Below are 20,393 nucleotides of genomic sequence, written 5' to 3'. Positions count from 1 at the left end.
CCCTGGCGACATGTCCATCCTTGGCCTCCTCCACTGTCAGAGTGAGACCAAACATAAACTGGAGGAACAATGCCTCATATTTTGCCCTGAGAACTTAGGGCACAAAGGCTTGAATATTGACGTCACCAGCTCCAAAATCTCTCCTCCCCCAACCTCTCCATCTTCCTACTCACCTATCCGCCCCACCCTTCCCACTGTAACTACAATAACCCCCTACCTGTATCCATCTATCTCCATCCTACCTACCCTCCCTCCAACCCCATGCACCTTCCTCTATTTATTTCTGGGCTCCCCTCCCCCTCCCCAGTCATGACGAAGGGTTTCAGCCCGAAATGTTGACTCTCCTGCTCCTCGGCTGCTGCCCGACACGCTGTGCTTTTCCAGCTTCACATTTATTGACTCTAGCTTTCAGTATCTGCAGTCCTCACTGTCTCCAATTCCTGCCCCCGTACCAGGCATGTGGTAGATAATGGTCAATACAGTGATAGTAGACAGATTCTCCAGCATCTGCAGTTCCTACTATCTCTGGTATTCAGAATTTCTGAAGAAGGGTCTAGGCCCGAAATGTCAGCTTTCCTGCTTGGCCTGCTGTGTTCATCCAGCTCTACACCTTGTTATCTTGATAAAATACCAGCTCAGCTTTGACCAGATCCCATTTTGGACACTACTCTTGAAGGATGTGAAGGCTCTAAAGAGGGTATGGAAAAGATTTACAGGAAATATTCCAGGAACGAGGGACTTCTGTAATGTGGAGACACAGGAGAAGCTGTGGCCGTTCTCCTCAGAGAGAAGTTTGAGAACATATTCAAGCTTTTTGGGTATTAACAGAGTTGAGGAATATAGTGATAGAGAGCAGATAAGAGGAGTTGATAATCAGATCAGTCATGAATTTACAGAATAGTAAAATGGGTCTGCCCTTATATTTATGAACATAGCTTTACAATTGCAGTGAAGCTACTGACAGCAGGTCCAATTGCAGACTAAACAACTTTCATTTGTTCCTGAAAACAACCTGCTGTCAGGTTACTCAAGGTATAAAGTTTTGAGCAAATATTTCAAGTAAGCGAGCAGTAGTGATAGGGGACTGTATAGTCAGGGGCGTAGATAGGTGTTTCTGTGGCTGTAAGCAAAACTCCAGGATAGTACATTAGCTCCCTGGTACCAAAGTCAAGGATTCCTGTAAGTAGGCACAGGATATTCTCAAGAAGAATGAACAGCCGGACGTTGTCGTCCATATTAATACTAATAACATCAGCAAAAAGAAAGATGAAGTCCTGCAAAAGGAGTTCAGGGAGTAAGGAAGTTGAAAAGCAGGACCTCTAGGGTTATAATCTCGGTGAGGCAAGGAATAGGAAGATTGTACAGTTAAACACATGGCTAAAGAGCTGGTGTACAAGGGAGGGATTCAGTTATGTGGATCATTGGGATGTCCTTTGGGGAAGGTGGGACTTGTACAAATAGCATAGGTTGAACATTAAGTGGAGGGGCACCAATATCCTGGCAGGGAGGTTTACTAGTGCCACTTGGAATGATTTAAACATAGGGGTGGGGATGGAAGCAAGAACCAGAGCAGTAGGGCAGCACGTGAAATGGCTGAGGAGGAGACTAAGGCCAGGAAAGCTAAGAGGAAGAACAGACAGGGAGAGATTATTGAACACAGCAAGACTGGCGGTCTGAGGTGTTTTTGATTTGGTGCAAGGAACATGATAGATAAAGCTGATGAATTGAGATCTTGGATTAATACATATAACCATGTTGTTGTAGCTAATACAGAAACTTGGTTGAGAGAGGGACAATACCTCCAGCTCATCATTCTGGGATTTAAGTGTTTCAGGCAAAATAGAGAGGGATGTGAAAGAAGACTTGCATAACTGATTAGGGAGAATATCACAGCTGTACTGAGGGAGGACACCTTGGAGGGCTTATCCAGTGAGGTCAGGAATAGGAAGGTGCAATTACATTGTTGGCTTTGTACTACAGTCCTCCCCAACAGCCAGTGGGAGATAGAGGTACATATATATGGACAGAGTATGGAAAAATGTGAAAGTAATGGGGTTGTTGTGGTGGGTGATTTTTAACTTCCCCTATATTGACTGGAACTCCTTTAGTGCAAGGGGATGGGTGAGGAGGAATTTGTCAGGTGGTTTCCTGAAACAATAGGCAAATAGTCCAGGTAGGGAAGGGGCTTTCCTATACCTGGTATTAGGGAATGAACCTGACTAGGCGATCAAAGTTTCAGGGAGGGACATTTCACAAACACTGACCATAATTCTATAAGTTGAGTTACTGATGGATAAGCATAAGAGTAGTCCTCGGGTGAAAGTACTAAACTGGAGGAAGGCTAACCAGGACAATATCAGGCAGGAATTGGGGAATGCAGATTGGGGGTGGCTGTTTAAGAATAAATCTACATTTGGTATGTGGGAATCTTTTAAAGGTCAATCGATTAGAGTTCAGGACCAACATGTTTTTGTGACAATGAAGGATAAGAATGGCAAGATTCAGGAACCTTGGATGACAAGACAAATTGACAGCTTAGTCAAAAAGAAAATGCAGGCAAATGTAAGGTTTAGGAAATTGAAGACAGACAGACAGACCCCTCAAAAAATACAAAATTAACAGGAAAGAACTCAAACAAGGAATTAGGAAGAATAAAAGATGCTATGAAATGTCTTTGGCAAACAGGATTAAGGAATATCTCAAGGTGTTTTGTAGATCTTTAATGAGCAAGTGGGTGAATAGGGAAAGGGTAGGTCCATTCAAGGAAATAGGGGGAAATTTGTGTGTGAAGCCTGAGGATGGAGGTAAGGTCCTTAATGATACTTTGTATTGATATTCACACTAGAGAAGGACATGGTGTATGGTGACTCTTGGGAGTGATGTGTTGATGTTCTAGAACATGTGATTATTAAAAAAGGTGTTGGGTGTTTTGAAAAGCATCATAGTAGACAAGTCTCCAGGACCTGATAGGATCTAACCCAGAATGGCGAGGAAATTGCTAGGGTCCTGTATGAAATCTTTGTATCTTCTTTAGTCACAGGGGAGGTCCCGGAGGACTGGAGAATAGCCAATGTTGTTCCTTTGTTTAAGAAGGGCAACAGGGATAATCCAGAAAACTACAGGCTGGTAAGATTTACCTCAGTGGGAGGGAAATTATTAGAGAAGATTCTTATTGGTAGGATTAACTCACATTTGGAAACAAATATGGACTTATTAGTGACAGGTTGCATGGCTTTGTGTGGGGAAGATCATGGCTCACAAACTTGATTGAGTTTTTTGAGGTAGTGACAAAGATGATTGATGATGGCAGCGTGGTAGATGTTGTCTATATGGACTTTAGCAACACCTTCGACAAGGTCCCTCATGGCAGGTGATACAAAGGTGAAGTTACACAGGATCCGGGGTGAGCTGGTAACATGGACACAAAACTGGCTTAGTCATAGAAGATAGACAGTAGCGGTGAAAGGGTGTTTTTCTGGAGATCTATAATTACTGGTGTTGCGCAGGGATCAGTGCTAGGACCCCTGTTGTTATATTATATATATATGAATTGGAGGAGAATGAAGGTGGCCTGATTAGTAAGTTTGCAGATGGAAAAGATTGGGGGAACTGTGGATAGTGAGGAGGATTGTCAGAGATAAAGATAGACACTTAGGCGGAGAAATGGCAGATGAGGTTTAATCCGGACACATGGAAGGTGACGCACTTTGAAAGGTCTAATGTAGGAAGGAAGTTTACAGTAAATGGTAGAATCCTTATTAGCATCAACATACAAAGAGATCTAGGTATACAAGTCCACAGTACCCTGAAAATAGCAACACAAGTGTATAAGGCAGTCAAGAAGGCAAATGGCATGCTGGTCTTCATCAGTCAGGGTATAAGAGAATAAAAATTGGTGGCAGTCATGCTGCAGCTGTATAGAACTTTAGTAAGGCCACGTTTAGAATATTGCATATAGTTCCAGTCACCACACCACTAGATATGGAGGTTTTGGAGGGTACAGAAACGATTTACCAGGATGTTGCCTGGTTTGCAGGGTATTTGCTAGGAGAGATTGGACAAACTTGGTTAGAGGTGAGAGGCAATGAGGTACACAAAATTATGAGAGGCATGTGGATAGCAGAGATAGTTGGAGTGTTTTTCCCAGGGTACAAATATCAAATTATTAGGGGACATATGTTTAAGGTAAAACAGGAAGAGTTTAAAGGAGTTTATAGAATTACAAAAGCCCTATAGTATGGAAGCAGGCCGTTTGGGCCAGAGACGTGATAGGCAAGGTTTTTTTTTTTAAACAGAGGATGGTAAGTATCTGGAATGCATTGTCAGGAGTTGGGAGAGGCGAATAGTTATAGAATCACATAGCACGGAAACAGACGCTTTAGTCCAATCAGTCCATGACTACCATAATCTCAAACTAAGCTAATCCCACCTGCTTGCTCCTGGCCCATATCATTCCAAACCTTTCCTATTCACGTAAGCGTGAATCTAAAAAGCGTTATCTAAGTGTCTCAAACATTGTAACTGTGCCTACATCCACCACTTCCTCAGGAAGTTTATTCCACATGCCAACTACCCGGTGTAAAAAAAGTTGCCCCTCATATCTTTTTAAAATCTCTGTCCTCTCAGCATCTTGACATGCACATGAATAGGTGAGGAATTTTATTTAAAATTCATTCGTGGAATGAGGGCATCCCTGACTAGGCCAGCATTTATTGACCATCCCTAATTGCCCAAAGGGCAGTTATGCGTCAACCACATTGCTGTGGATCTGGAGTCACAGGTCGGCCAGACCAGGTAAGGATGGCAGTTTCATTCCCTAAAGGACATTAGTGAACCAGATGGGGTTTTCCTGACAATCGGCAAAGGATTCATGGTCATCATTAAACTCTTAATTCCAGATATTTATTGAATTCAAATTCCACCAACTACCGTGGCAGGATTTAAACCCAGGTCCCCAGAACATTACCTGCGTCTCTGGATTAACAGTCCAGCAATAATACCACTAGGCCATTGCCTCCCCCACCCAAAACAAAAGAGGGATATGGACCACATAGAGACATAAGATTTTTAATGTTAGAAAGGCCTCATGTAACAGCCAAAGCGCCTGTTGCTGAACTGTACTGTACTGTACTTTATTCTTCATTCTACTTTCTCAGTTATTCACTGGATAAGGGGAGTGACTGGTGAGATCAGCAATTGATCATTTGGTGTAAATGGACCCCTTGAGTATTGACGATCTCACAACCTAAACAGCACAGTCACTGCAATTCAAGAAGAGGGAGGTCAGCACTCACTTTTCTCACTAAACACAACTCCTCACCCTCACTCACCACAACAGCAACAGATCATTTATCTAAATTATCCCTCTGCCCGTTTCCTGAATAGACATTTCCCTATGGGATACACATCATTCTTCCTGGATAATTCCCATGGAACCACCATGCTGCCCTGCTCCTCCCAAACTCATCTTCCATTGGAAAACAGCTTGTAAAATACAGCCTGCATAAAGATTGCCCGGTACATGTACAGGAGCAGCCAATCACTATAACAAATACCTCCACGTCCCAAAGATGTGAACCCTCTTCCCATCCAGATAACCTAAAACACCCTAGCACAAGGAAATCGAATAAGCACAATGTGCAGTTATATAGCACCATTTGTGGCCTCAGGGTGTGCCAACACATTTTAGAGTCAGTGAAGTAATTGACATGTAGTCACTGTTGTATAGTTGCAATGACCAGCTGGCTACTTTTTCATGGGAATCTCCCATAAACAAAAATGGGAATGACCAGAATTTCTTTGTAATGTGCGCTGAAGGATAAATATTTTGTCACTCTTCTTCTAGAGCAATAGAATTATTTTTACACCCACTTGAAACAGTAAATTAAATCTGATAACCATTCATACAGAAGTCTCTACTGTACTTTCAACAATCTAACCATACAGAATTACGCAATGATCTCTGGAGTGAGACTTGACCCGCAGGCATTAAGGTAAGTGCTACTGCTAAACCATGCTCATAACCACAGAGGAAGCTGCTGCCTAGTGCAGGCATCAAGTGGCATTGACTCCTTCAACTGTAGCTTCAAAACAGTTACATCAGAACTGGGAATTTAACTAACTACAACTAAGACAGGGAGCCTTAATGACAGTCCTGCAAGAAGTACTGAACAGTTTGGGTAGATGTGAGCTTGGTTGGGAGCTGAATGCTAGAGAGTTGGGATTAAAAAACTCACTTTCTGATTGGCAGCCCTGCTGACTTGGACAGTGATGGTTTGACTTCATGACATTGGAAGATTGAGGGGAATTGCATGGCAACTTTGCAGAAAATACAAAACTAAATATGGGGCTTCAGATTAGCACTCCCTTTAAAGTCAGGAGCTAAAAAAGAGGACAGTACCCAACCTACATGATGGACAAAATTATATCTTTCTAGTCTTTAATAATTCTGAAATTCTATGAATTAGGGATTCATAGAATTCACATGCCAAGAAAGATTTAAAAAGTCAATCTTGGACTTTGCTTAGAATTAAATCTGGTTTTACAGAACAGTTACAAATATTCACAATATACACTCATTAAAAAACTTTGAACATATAAAATGTTTACTAACTTTGTGTGCTATGTACAAGAGAATCAAAACTTAGCAACTCAGTTTCTATTTGAATATCAAATGTTCCCAAAAAAAAAACTTCATACATTGAAAAGTAGATCTTTTGCTGGTCCTGTGCTGAGAAAAGGCAACTGTTGTTCAAAGCAAAACTGCAGCCAATATTAGGATTCAGAAAGAGGAAGGATTCTAGTCTGACAGACAGCCACAGTCTGAAACAGTAACTTTCTGAATACTGTCAGACCTGTTGGGAATTTCACCAATTTGCTGCTTGTATTTAGGACCAGAAGTTTCCAATCACCAAATCCCCACAGTCACACGTTGCTGTGTCGATCGAGTCCTTGTTTCATGGAGGTTCAGGTCACCGACCACCCATTACAAAACTTGGTTCTTCACAGTCGTCCACCTTCTCTTTGGGGCTGTTCTCTTCTTCCTCACTACCGGAAGTGTCATCAGAGCCTAGAGTACAGATTAGAGAAAGTGATATTCACAAAAGGACACTTCGGAGTTCAACCATCATCTCAGAACATTTGTCATTATAAACGAAGGCTTCCCCTGTCCACTGCACCTAAATAATTGAGCAATGAAATCTGCTTGAACAATTGTATAAGCAGAGTGCCGTCTGATAGTCCTTTTCTTCCTCACAGATAAAGAAATTATCAGCTCCTAACAAAAAAACTGGGATGTTAGAAAGAGATGAAGTGATGGCAGATACAAGAACATAAAGGGAGACAATAAAGTATTAGTGCACGACAATTTGGTTTATGATTACAATTACCAGCATGGAGACAGGAAAGGCATAAGTATGCATCAGCAGATAGGGTTAGAAGTTGTAAAAATATTTTTCATAAAACATTTAAGGTCTGCATCTGTATGCTACAACATTTGCAATAAGAGGGATGAGTTGCTGGAACAAATAGAGACATGGATGAAATGTGACCAAGGCAGGGAATGCTGAAGGGAATTTGACATATCGGAATGATAGAAAGCTAAGAAAAAGTGGTGATATTGCTCTGTTTGTTAGAGATGGCCTTAACTCAGAACTGAGGTATGACCTTAACTTCAAAGACGTACAATGAGTTTGGGTAGAGATAAATGAAGGTAACAGGTCCCTAGTGGAAGTAGATTATTGGTCCCCCAATGGTAGCTACACTGTCGGACAGAGAATACAGGGAAAAATAAATGGAGGATGAAAGAAATGCACCACAATAATCATGGGTGACTTTAATGTATACGTAGATTGGTAATCAGATTGGCAAAGGTAGCCTGAAAAATGAATTCATTCTACTCGGGACAAAGAAGATTCGTGAGCCAACCAGGGAGCAGGCTTTTCTAGACTTTGTAAAGTGCCACAAGACAGCATTGATCAATGATGATAAAAAAAGCCTCTAGATGAGTGATGACAACATAATAGAATTTCATGTTCAGTCTGAAGGGGAGAAAATGCGACTAAACAGATGAAGTTTTAAATCTAAATAAAAGTAAATGAGGGTATGATGGCAGAGTTGGTTATAGTGAGTTGGGAAGCTAGCTTAAAAGTAGGACAGTAGATTTGTAGTTGCAGACTTTTAAAGAGATGTTTAAGATTCACCCCAGAGAGAAAGAAAAGCTGTTTGAGCAGGGTGCTTCATCTGTGGCTATATAAAGAAGTTAGGGATAGTGTTAAATTGAAAGAAATGCTGCACAAATCTGCAATGACTAATTGAATAGTTTTTAAGAACTAACAAAGAATGAATATAAAGATAATAAAGAGACTGAAAGCAAAGTATGACAAAAAGTTAACTGTAATATAAAAACAAGTAATGAGAGTTTCTCCAAATATTTTAATCAGAAAAGAGCAATTGAAAGTAACATTGGTGTTCTAATGTGTGTCTGGACAATTGATAATGGAAAATAAAGAATGATGGCAGTTTTTTTTCCAGGTTGATTTAAGATTGTAAATCTTTATCTATGATCTGATTGAAGGGACTGAACAAATAATTGCTAAGATTTCCAACAACACCAAAATAGGTAAAGAAGGCATGTTATCAAAGAAATAGCGGTTAAATGAGAGAGCAAAAATTTTTCAGATGAATATAATACAATGAAAATATGAACTCGTCCACTTTGGTAGCAAGAGTAGAAAAGCATAAAATTATTTAAATGGAAATAAATTGCAGAAATGGGGTTCTCCTTCAAAATTAATGTAGTCACATATCAGTACAATAACTAACGTTGCAAAACTTTTGTTAAATATCAGAGGTTAACGTGTTTCTAAATCAGGTACTAAGCCGGATTGAAAAATTCAGCTTTAAAATTAATTACAATATCTTTTACAGTCTGGCTCAACACATCTCTCGACACAGGAGTCACAGTAGAATTGTGCAGCTTAAAATAAAGAGAACTCAACATTTCTTAAACCGATCACCTGATGAAAAGGTCACAACATTAACTGCTTCTCTCCTCAAAGACGCTGCCAAGCATTTCCAGTTTCCTTTCTGAAAATGGGTCTAGGGGTTGCATTTAAATCAGGGAATAAGCAACAAGACTTTTGATGGATCCTTCAGCAACCACTGTTCCTTAAAAAATTCCAGGCATTAAATTTTGATACAGCCTGGAATGAATCAGAAATTGAGCACAGCTCACCTTCTGCGGTTTTTGTAAGGTCCTGCTTGGCTTTCTTTGCCAACAGTTTCTTCTCCTTCAACTTCTGACTGTATTGAGAAAAATAAGTTAGTAATTTGCTCCTTATACCTAAATTTACAATTGTCAATTAGTGCTTCCCAACCTAGATAAAAAGCTTTGCTTTCAGCCAGTAGGTCATTGATTAGATTGGCTAATAATGGGTGCAAGTATTCCCATAATCAGCAACTTTTCCCCAAAGCCAAATCCAAGTGAATCCTTGCTTGGAGAACAAGACAATACCTTTAGACACTCACTAAAGTTGCTTGCTGTGTCTGGTGAGCGTAGGGGATGAATGTTGATTCAAGATAAACTGTGGCACGAATAGCCCCAACCTGGATCTGCAAATGCCATACAAGAAGGGCATTGACCCTGCAGTTATTTTACTGAGTAGCTGAGTCACAAATCCATCAGTGGACTCATCACTAATAACCGATAGAAACTCCTAAAACACATAGTAAAAATCAAACAGAACAGGTATATCAGGATGACAATTCTGATCTCTCACTGCCTCAGTTCTATTGAATTGGAAATGAGTGATAAACTGTAATGTCCATTCATTGACAGGGTCTCCTGGATCTAGGAGTAGACTGGTTGCTTTTACCGTTTCTTCCTGCGTTTCTCTGTTTTTTCTTCAGCCTCTCTTCGATTGTTGTCCAGTTTCTTCTGAAATTCTTCCTCCAGACGTTGCTGTAAAGTAAAAAAATCCTTAAAATGAATGATGCAGGCACCAAGACAACCGCATAACAGCACTCATCACAATTCTATTTCATAGAACAGGTATTACAGTCATTGCATGAGTGGATAGCGCGGAGCCTCCTCTTTGATGGTTTAGGCATATCAATTAATTCTAAAGAACGGGTACAGTACCTTTTTCCTCCCTCCCTCGGCCAGGGCTTTCGCTCCTCCCTCAGTCAGCACCCTGGTTATTTGGTTTCTCGAGTCTGTTCTGCTACTCAGCATGATCATGGTGGATTTAATCTTGGTTTCAATGCCACTTTCTTATCTGTTGCTAATAATCCTCAACTTCATAATGTTCAAAATCTCTCTCTCAGCCTTTAATTCAAAGATTCAGCCCCACAGCTCTCTGGCATGCAGAAGATGCCAGAATTTGAATGGTACCAGGGGTTGAGGAGATGACAGAGATAGGGAATGAAAGGGCTGCATCTTTTTAGTTTTTTTTAGTTTTAATTGTGGACTATAATGGAAAAGAACCATTATCAACACAAGCACTGGAGCAGTAATTGCTGCACTTTTAGAAATAAGTTACCAGCACATATTGCAGGTTGTGTTTACATTGTTGCTTTGCAGGAGATAAGATAGCATGGCACCAGACTGTGTGGAGAGTGAGATTTGGCTAGCAACAGGTAGTCAATGGGTTTCTGTAACAATGACTAGATGTGAATGCTAAAGATCATTAGCCTGACAGTCACTCATTTGTTAGTTCGAGCAGCTGAACAGCTTTAGTCTGAACAGTAGTGACAGAAGGTTTGACAGGCCAGGCAGGATCTCCCTCTGTATCTCTGTAGCAAGTAACTCAAACCTGGAGACAGTTATTCTTTCCCTCCATTTACTGTGAGCTGTTGCCTCTGAACAGTAAATGTGAATTGAACTTTTCGTTACTCATACATAGGATACGGACTTCACTAGTTAGGCCAGCATTCCATAAGACCATAAGACATAAGGGCAGAAACTAGGCATTCGTCCCATCGAGTCTGCTCCGCCATTCAATCATGGCTGATAAGTTCCTCAACCCCATTCTCCCGCTTTCTCCCCGTAACCCTTGATAATCAAGAACCTATCTATCTCACTCTTACATATACTCAATGACCTGGCCTCCACAGCCTTCTGTGGTAGTGAATTCCACAGATTCATCACTCTCTGGCTGAAGAAGTTTCTCCTTATCTCCATTCTAAAAGGTCTTCCCTTTACTCTAAGGCTGTGCTCCCGGGTCCCGGTCTCTCCTACCAATGGAAGCATCTTCCCAACATCCACTCTGTCCAGGCCGTTCAGTATTCTGTAAGTTTCAATTAGATTCCCCCCTCATCCTTCTAAACTCCAACAAGTATAGTCCCAGAGTCCTCAAACATTCCTCATATGTTAAGCTTTCCATTCCTGGGACCGTTCTCGTGAACCTCCTCTGAACCCGCTCCACGGCCAATACATCCTTCCTGAGATATGGGGCCCAAAACCGCACACAATGCTCCAAATGTGGCCTGACCAGAGCCTTATAAAGCCTCAGTAGTACATCCCTGCTCTTCTATTCAAGTCCTCTCAAAATAAATGCCAACATTGCATTTGCCTTCCTGACTACTGACTCAACCTGCAAGTTTGCCTTGAGAGAATCCTGGACTAGAACTCCCAAGTCTCTTTGCACTTCAGACTTCTGAATTTTCTCCCCATTTAGAAAATAGTCCATGCTTTTCTTCTTCTTACCAAAGTGCATGACCTCACACTTTCCCACGTTGCACTCCATTCATTGTTCATCTCTAACTGCCCAGAGGAATGAGCAATGAATGCTGGCTAATTACAAGTAAACCATATTGCTGTGGTCTGGAGTCATATGTAGACCACACTGGGTAAGGATGGCAGTTTCCTTCCCTAAAAGGACATTACTAAAACAAATGGCTTTCCTGACAATCAACAATAGTTTCATGATCATTAGACACTTAATTCCAGATTTTCTTCTTTGGAATTCAAATTTTGCCATTGCAGGATTCGAACTCAGGATTAACAGTCAAGCGGGAATTCTACTAGGCCATCGATGTGTAAATCACCTGTATCTTTAGCAAAGAACCAAGAATGTGGAAGGAAGGACTCCTGAGAACAGAAAGTCTTGGAAGGGAAAGAGAACAAATTATCGAAGCCTGCAGACTGGTGCTACCGAACTGTGTTTACGCTTTTTTCTTCCATCTATAACGCATATATTTTCTTTGTCTGTGTCTGTCTATAGGGATTTTAAAAGGAGGTTGGATTTTTAGCTTGTACGGGCATTTGTTGATGATTCATAGCTGTTTACTTGTGATGAGCATTTATTTATAACAAACAGGAGTTCTTGTTAAGCAAAGGAGCCTGGTCAGTGTTTTCTGTAACCTGACTCCATTAGACGGCTAAGTCAGAGACTTTATGTTGTTGATTAAATCATTAACTTTGTGGCAACACTTCAGTGTGCTCACAGAATCAGCACATTTTCTCAAGACGGTCATAACAGGGGGAATGAAGACATTCAGGGATTTGAAAACAAGGACAGGAATTTTAGTTGTTTCATTGCAAGTCAGGTCACTTAACTGGGGGTATGGAGAGAGGTGGTGGTTGCAGTTGAGTGATTGCCTTACAAGGACACAGAAACCATTTGCAACTTCAGGTTGACAGAATGTATGTGGCTGACCATGACAGCATTGGAATAGTCAAGTCTGGATAAGGTCCAACATAAAACTGACTAGTGTGTAAAATTAAAATCACATGGAATTGGGAGTAGTGTATCGATATGGACAATGTGAATAAATTTGAAGACATCCACTTTGGTAGTAAAAACAGGAAGGTTGATTATTATCTGAATAGCAATAGATTGGGAAAGGGGGAGATGCAATGAGACCTTGGTGTCCTCATACACCAGTCACTGAAACTAAGCATGCAGGTGCAGCAGGTGGTAAAGAAAGCAAATGGTATGTTGGCCTTCATAGTGAGAAGGTTTGAATGCAGGCACAGGGATATTTTGTTGCAATTGTAGAAAGCCTTGATGAGACAAAACCTGGAATATTGTGCGCAGTTTTAGTCTCCTTATCTGAGGAAGGATGTTTCGGCTATGGAGGGAGTGCAACGAAGGTTTACCAGACTGATTCCTGGGATGACAGGACTGGTGTGTGAAGAGAGACTAGACCATTATTCACTTTGGAAGCAAAAACAAGAAGGCAGATTACTACCTGAACGGCTGTAAATTGGGAGAGGGGAGTGTGCAGCAGGACCTGGGTGTCCTTCTGCACCAGTCACTGAAGGTAAGCATGCAGGTACAGCAGGTGGTAAAGAAGGCAATTGGCCTTCACTGTGAGAGAAGGAGTACAGGAGCAGGGATGTGTTGTTGCAGTTATACAGGGCCTTGGTGAGTCCACACCTAGAATATTGTGCAGTTCTGGTTTCCTTTTCTGAGGAAGGATGCTCTTGCTCTCGAGGCAATGCTGTGAAAGTTTACCAGGCTGATTCCGGGGATGGCGGGTGTGACGTATGAGGAGATTGATGAAGTTGGGATTGTTTTTGCTAGAGTTCAGACAAATGAGGTAAGGGAATCTCATAGAGACTTATAAAATTCTAACAGGACTGTTCAGGGTAGATGCAGGAAGGATGTTCCTGATGGCGGGTATGTCCAAAACCAGGGGCCACAGTATGAGGATTCGGTGTAGACCATTTAGGATGGAGATGAGGAGACATTTCTTCACCCAAAGAGCGATAAGCCTGTGGAATTCGTTACCACTGGAAATAGTTGATGCCAAAACATTGAATGTATTCAAGAGGCGACTAGTATAGCACCTGGGGCGAATGGGTTCAAAGATTATGGGGAGAAAGCAGGATTAAGCTATTGAGTTGGATGATCAACCATGAGTGTGAAGAATGGCGGAACAGGTTCGAAGGGCCAAATGGCCTCCTCCTGCTCCTATATTCTATGTTTCTATGAAGGGAACCTCAGAGGATAGAATTCTAATAGGACTAGACAGGGTAAATGTAGGAAAGATGTTCCCAATGACCAGGGTGGGGGGGATTCCAGAACCAGGAGTCACAGGGAGAGTCATTTAGGACTGAGACGAGGAGAAATTTCTTCACCCAGAGAGTGGTAAGCCTGTGGAATTCCCTTGTCACAGAAAGTAGTTAAGGCTAAAAGGAGTTCGATATCATTCTTAGGGTTAAAGGTATCAAAGGGTATGGGGCAAGAGTGGGAACAGAATACAAAGTAAAGTGATTAACCATGATCATGCTTAAGAGCGGCACAGACTTGGAAGGCCAAATGGTCTACTCCTCCTTCCATTTTATGGTTCTATGTAACAAAGAAATAGACAAATTTTCAGCAGATGAGCTGAGACAAGGGCAGAGATGTGATTTGGTAAAAGGTGGTCTTCATGGCAGTATCAATATCATCTATATTCAAACAGGGTTCAGAGTTTGTAAACAGCTTAGTTAAATTCTAGACAGTTGACAAGGAAATCAATGAAGTTGGCAACAAGAACTGAAAATAATGGCATCAGTCTTCCCAGGAGAGGTTTAATACCAATTACCCATTAACTGAACACTGAGAAATGATCACTGTTACAAGATTTTTAACAAAGTAAATCTATATTCTAAACCTTCTGGTCTCCAAACTCCCATCCCAACAGTACAACCAGTGCCAAGGATATGCATCTCACATTCACCACAGGCTGTCTGAACTCACTAGGGCAAAGCACCATTACAGACAGTTCTGAGAGCAGTGTAGAATTATACTGCTAGCAGAGACTGGAGGACATAAATTCAATAAAACCATTGCATTTAACACAGCAACAGCTTTAGATGGTTGCAATCTCGCAAACACCAATTAGGATGTACACCGATCCTGGCATTCAGACGAACACTGCTTTCCTTTTACTTAAAGTATTGACAAGAATCACACACCTGTGCTGCTTGCTTTTCCATGAACTCCTCCCTCATGTATTCCCTTCGCCGCAGGTGTCTGTAGACATGGAATTCTCCACTACCTGCACCAGCACTCGATCCTATTATCACAGCACAGTGATGACACAGAATGCAGAGAAAAGGATGTACAGTAAAACAGAACAGTTACCATTCAAATCAAAAAATTGTATTAATGTTTGATGTAAAGGACTGTCCATCACATAGCAACTCCACTCTGGCATCTGTACCAGCATTCAGAAAGAAAATACCATAACGTGACTGGCTTACACTCAGCGCATCTGCAGACCGTCCGGTGGAAGGGTTACAACAGTCACAGTTCAGAATGTCTCAAACAGTCTCAACCGATCTGTTACAGCTCCCCACTTGAAGAATATTAATAATTATTGGTCATATAGTATAATGTCTAATTATGGAAAGGATGTTTCCAATTTGCCAAAGTGTACAAGGGCAAGAGAGATGATGGCAGAAATCTCCTATTTTTTCTGGCTTTTAAACACTTTCATGAAACAGGTTAGTTACTGATTTAGGTTTACATTCCATTTTAAATAAAATGCAGGGGCTCTAAATTCAGGACAGAAGTCCAGATGTACATTCAAAGATAACAAGGAAAGGGAGGGAAGCACCACAAGCTCTTCAGTCAGTCCAATCACCAGTTCACATTGCTCTTGGATCTGAAGCAACCAAAGGGAAAAATGAAAGCACTGATTTACTGGGATGAAACAAACAAAATAGGACAACAATGGCACATTGCAGGTGATAGAGGAGAACAGCAACTCATCTGCAAAGAATTCCAAATACATGCCTGAAGTTTTCTAAGTTTTGGGTCACACTTTACTGAACACCTTCCGCATTTCTTTTAATTAAGTTTTTATTCATCACTTAAAACTATTACATTTGCCAAGCATGATTTCTTTGTAACAATCCTGAATTGACCCATCCAGTTAGAAGCAAAGACGTGGCAAATGGAGTATAATGTGGGAAATGGCAAGTGGTTCATTTTGGCAGGAATAAAGTATTACTTAAATGGACAACACTTACAGAATTCTGAGCTGCAGCAAGATCTTGGTGTTCCAGTGCACCAGTCATAAATTGTTAGTTTAAAGGTGCAGCAAATAATTAAGGTGATTAATGGATGTTTGCCTTTATTACAAGAGGGAGTGAACATCAAAGAAATGATGTCATGCTTCAGTTACACAGAGCTTAGGTGAGACCACGTCTTGAAAACCAGGCATAGTTCTCGTCTTATTTAAGAAAGGACGTAAATGCATTAAAGCAGTCCAGAGGAGCTTTACTAGATTGATATCTGGAATGAGCAAATTATTTTGAGGGGTTGAACAAACTAGGCATAATCCATTGGAGTTCAGAAGCGTGAGGGATGACTTGGTTAAAGTGTACAAGATCCTGCAAAAATATAGACAAGGTGGCTGTGGGAAAGTTGTAGGTCAGTCCAGAACTAAAGGCACTCTTTAAAAATTATGGATTGCCCTTTTAGGACAGAGATGAGCAGAAACATTTGCTCTGAAGGTTGAGAGACTTTAAAAGACTCTGCCTCAAAGGCTGATCAAGGTGGGGGTCACTGAATATTTTTTAAGGCAGGAGAATTAAAAGTTAGAGGTAGATGCGAATATGGAATTGGAAACACAGACGAGCCATGATCTTATTGAATGCGATCTACTTCTGCCCCTAATTAGTGTGTAAATACTAAATGATTACTTCTAAAAGCTTTTCCCCACTAGACCGTTAATGGCACTGCTCCACTGGGCCAGCACAGTGACTCAGTAGTTAACACTGCTGCCTCACAGCGCCAGGTACCCAGGTTTGATTCCACCTGCAAGTGACTGTCTGTGTGGAATCTGCCCATTCTCCCTGTGTCAGCATGGGTTTCTTCTGGGTGCTCTGATTTGCTCTTACAGTCCAAAGGTTAGGTGGATTGGCCATGCTAAATTGCCCAGAGTGTCCAGGGACGTGCAGAGTGGGACGCTCTGCAGAGAGTTGATGTGGACATGATGGACCGAATGGCCAGCTTCCACACTGTAGGGATTCTAAGATAGTCTCCAGTATATGCAGCTCTTCCACTTGAAGAAAGCTGTTGTATCAGTACTCTCCTGACTCACAAACATGGTCCTTTCTCTTGGTTCACAGCCGTAACCCAGTTACTACTCCACCTCATTGTTCCAGAACCAATTCTTTTCTAAAAGGTTAGTTCTGAAATAATAGACAACCTTTCACTTCCATCATAATGTGTTTGAAACAAAATGCAACAGATTTACTGACTATGGCCGCTGTGTCACCTCCTTCACTAGTGCCAATATTACCAACCATCTTAAAGTTGCATAAAAAACTTCGCAAAATATATGCAATGGAAAGTTATAAAAGGAAACTAGCACATCGCAGGTGAGTGAGGAGAACAGAACCTCATCTGCACAGAATGCCAATTACACACCTTCACGTCATACTGCAAGTCATTGATTTACTGAGTCCTTCAAGAATGCAAAGGAGTAAATTACTTATCAGTCAGATAATACACTAACCAGAAAAACCCAAGGAACAAGAAAGACTGCAGAACAAGGCATTTTCTTTTCAAAAACTTTGAGGGTACCCTACGCATTTAGCTGGGTATGCTGCAAGGTCCCATAAGGTTGCTTTCTGATCTGTTAGAACTACAGCAGAACAGTGGAGAGGAGATTTTGTCTGTGGAGAATCTCAAACATGGGCTCACTGTTTAAAAACTCACGGGTCACCCATTTAGAGGTTAGGTAACTTTTATTCTGAAGGTCCCGTCTCTTTGAAATTCTCTTCCTGAAAAGGTGGTAGAAGCAGAGGCTTTGAATTTTTTTTATGGCAGAGGTGCATAGATTTTCTTAAACAAGGAGTTAAAAGGTTATTAGGATAGGTGGGAATGTGGAGGAGGTTACGTCAGATCGGCCATGATCTTATTGAATGGCAGAGCAGACTTGAGGGCCTGAATGGCCTCCTCTGGCTCCTATTCATGTGTTTATCTGACTTCACTGGGATCCCAACAGCTTTGGAAGGTGGTGGCGGCTTTGGGAGGAAGAAGAGGAGGGAAGCAAACTGGGCTGCAGCATCCAATTATTAGCTGGTTAGTACTCATCCATGGTCAGGGACATCTCCTGTGGGGGGTTACTGAGCATATCAGACAAGATTGGACACAGCTATTGTGCTTTCTAAAAGTCTGAATGCCCTTTCAACAAACATCACTGTATATCATTTTACATATTCCTCAGTATCTAATTCGTAGTAATGTTTCTGTGGAGACAGATCCTGCTTCATGATGTGGAGGTGCCAATGTTGGACTGGGGTGGACAAAGCCAGAAATCTCACGACACCAGGTTATAGTCCAACAGGTTTTGTGCAATGTCGTCTTTTTTCAGAAATGGCTTTTGGACTACACAGACTCCTGACACAGTCCGAAGAAAGATCACTTGGAAAGGTACAGCAACCTCAATGGAATTTATTGCTTTAGAGCAGAGGGGACTGGAACATAAAGAGCCAGCAAAAGTGTTGATAAAGACCAACACTTACCCATGACATCACGAACAAATTCTGGCGGTGGCCGTGGAGCCCAGTCTTTGGGTTTTTCCAAGATTGGCACTTGCTTCTCCTACAAGAAATTTGTGCAAAACTTTCATTAATATCAAACATTTCAAACTGATACCTACACACACTATTTATCACAGGGTCCAGTAAAGCACAGAAGTTCATTCTGTTGGCAAAATTGTCCTTCCTTCTCACTTAACGCATACATTGTGGGAAAATGTGAAGTTGTTCATTACAAAAGGGAGATCAAAAACACACCATGTTATTTAAATGGACAGAAACTGCAGAAAGCTGCAACACAAAGAGACACAGAAAGCTACCATACAGGTGCAGCAGGTAATCAGGAAGGAATGTTGTCCCTTATTTCAAGGGGGTTGGAATATAACAGTAGGAAAGTCTTACTGCAACCACATTAGGAGGACTGCGAGCAGTTTTGTTTCCCTTATTTAAGGAAAGATTTGATTTAATTGGAGGCAGTTCAGAGAAGGTTCACTTGAATAAGCCCTGGTATGGAGGGATTACTTTATGAGCAAAGGCTAAACAGGTTGGGAGTCTATTCACTGGAATTTTAGAATAAGAAGGGATTGCATTGAAACATACAGGATTCTGGAGGGGCTTGAAAAAGTAAATGCTAAGAGGATGTTCTCCTGTTATGGGAGAGTCTAGGACCAGACAGTATAATCTCAGAATTAAGAAGTGCCAATTTAAACTAGATGAGGAGGAATTTCTTCTCTCAGAGGGTTGATAGTCTTTGGAACTCCTAACCACAGACAGCTGTGTATATTTAGGCTAAGATAGTTAGATTTCTTGATCAATAGGAGAATCAAGGATTACAGGAACAATGTTGGAAAATGGACGTGAGGAATATCAGATCAGCAACGATCCAACTGAATTGCAGAGCAGGCTCAAGCAACTGAACAGCCTACTCCTGTTTTTCTGTCTGATGGTCTTATGGTAATACTGAATTCTCATGCCACTTCGTCCCCATTGCCACTCACCCCTTCCTTAGAGTTCAACAAGGAATTCTAACCCCAATTTACTAATGATCATTATAAAAAAAAAGAACTGCATGGGCTGGAAATCAGACAAAAACAGAAACTGCTGGAGAAACTCAGTAGGTCTGGCAGTAACTTTGGGACAGAAAGCACGTGTCAATGTATCAAGTCCAGTGATTCATCTTCAGAATAGCTGGATGACCATAACATTGAATTAAACATTATGTTTGAAACTCACATACTGTAGTCCCAAATAAGAATTTTCAACTTAAAGCAAATTAAATGGTAGAGCTGGCTGTAGTTGATTGGCTAAATAGACTAAAAACTATGACAGTAAATGAACAGGTGGAAACATACAAGAAACAACTCATACCAGAAATGGAGGATAACCAAGAGACTAATAAATGTAAGGAACCTGAAGTATCCATTATTAATAGAAAATATGTTGGAGAAAATTAAGTGACTAAAACCCAACAACCCCCAGAACCCACTAGCTTATGTCCTTGAGTTCAAAAAGAGAGATACAGAGATAATGGACGCACTGGCTATGAGGTTCCAAGGGTCCAGAAAAGACCTAATAAACTTGAGTTAGTAAGTGTAACATTATCATTTATGAAAAGGAGAGAGAATACAAGAGAGTGGCTGATCGTTTGGTACACACCTAGCAGAGAGGAGGGATAATGGGTCAATTTGGCAGGCTGTAATTAGTGGAATGCCACAAGGATTAACATAGAGCTCTGAAGCACTTATAATCCACGTTATTAACTTGGACTAAGAAACAGATACATCAATTTTATTGATGATACAAATCTAGGTGGAAATGTTAAGCTGTTGATGCCCAAAGGCATACACTCGCACACGCACACACACACACCCGGAGAAGAGTGAGTGTGAGAGAGGGAGGGAGGGTG

At 41.2% G+C, this 20,393-nt stretch overlaps 1 protein-coding gene across 1 annotated transcript in view; it reads right to left on the bottom strand.

Moving 5' to 3' along the window:
- Window positions 1-4,958: 4,958 nt before the first annotated feature.
- prkrip1 (PRKR interacting protein 1) overlaps window positions 4,959-20,393 on the bottom strand; it is a 22,124-nt gene continuing 6,689 nt past the window's right edge. Inside the window, exons 2-6 of the mRNA XM_048612403.1 lie at window positions 18,473-18,551; window positions 14,909-15,009; window positions 9,876-9,961; window positions 9,236-9,303; window positions 4,959-7,069 (exon numbers count right to left, since the gene is read on the bottom strand). Of these exons, the coding sequence (XP_048468360.1) occupies window positions 6,972-7,069; window positions 9,236-9,303; window positions 9,876-9,961; window positions 14,909-15,009; window positions 18,473-18,551 (432 nt within the window). The 3' untranslated portion in view covers window positions 4,959-6,971. The remainder of the gene's footprint in view (window positions 7,070-9,235; window positions 9,304-9,875; window positions 9,962-14,908; window positions 15,010-18,472; window positions 18,552-20,393) is intronic.

The sequence above is a fragment of the Rhincodon typus genome, chromosome 26, assembly GCF_021869965.1.
Source record: "Rhincodon typus isolate 14 chromosome 26, sRhiTyp1.1, whole genome shotgun sequence".
In the NCBI taxonomy this organism is placed as follows: Eukaryota; Metazoa; Chordata; class Chondrichthyes; order Orectolobiformes; family Rhincodontidae; genus Rhincodon; species Rhincodon typus.
The sequence above is the reverse complement of the archived record's forward strand: the minus strand, read 5'-3'. Positions and strand labels throughout refer to the sequence as shown.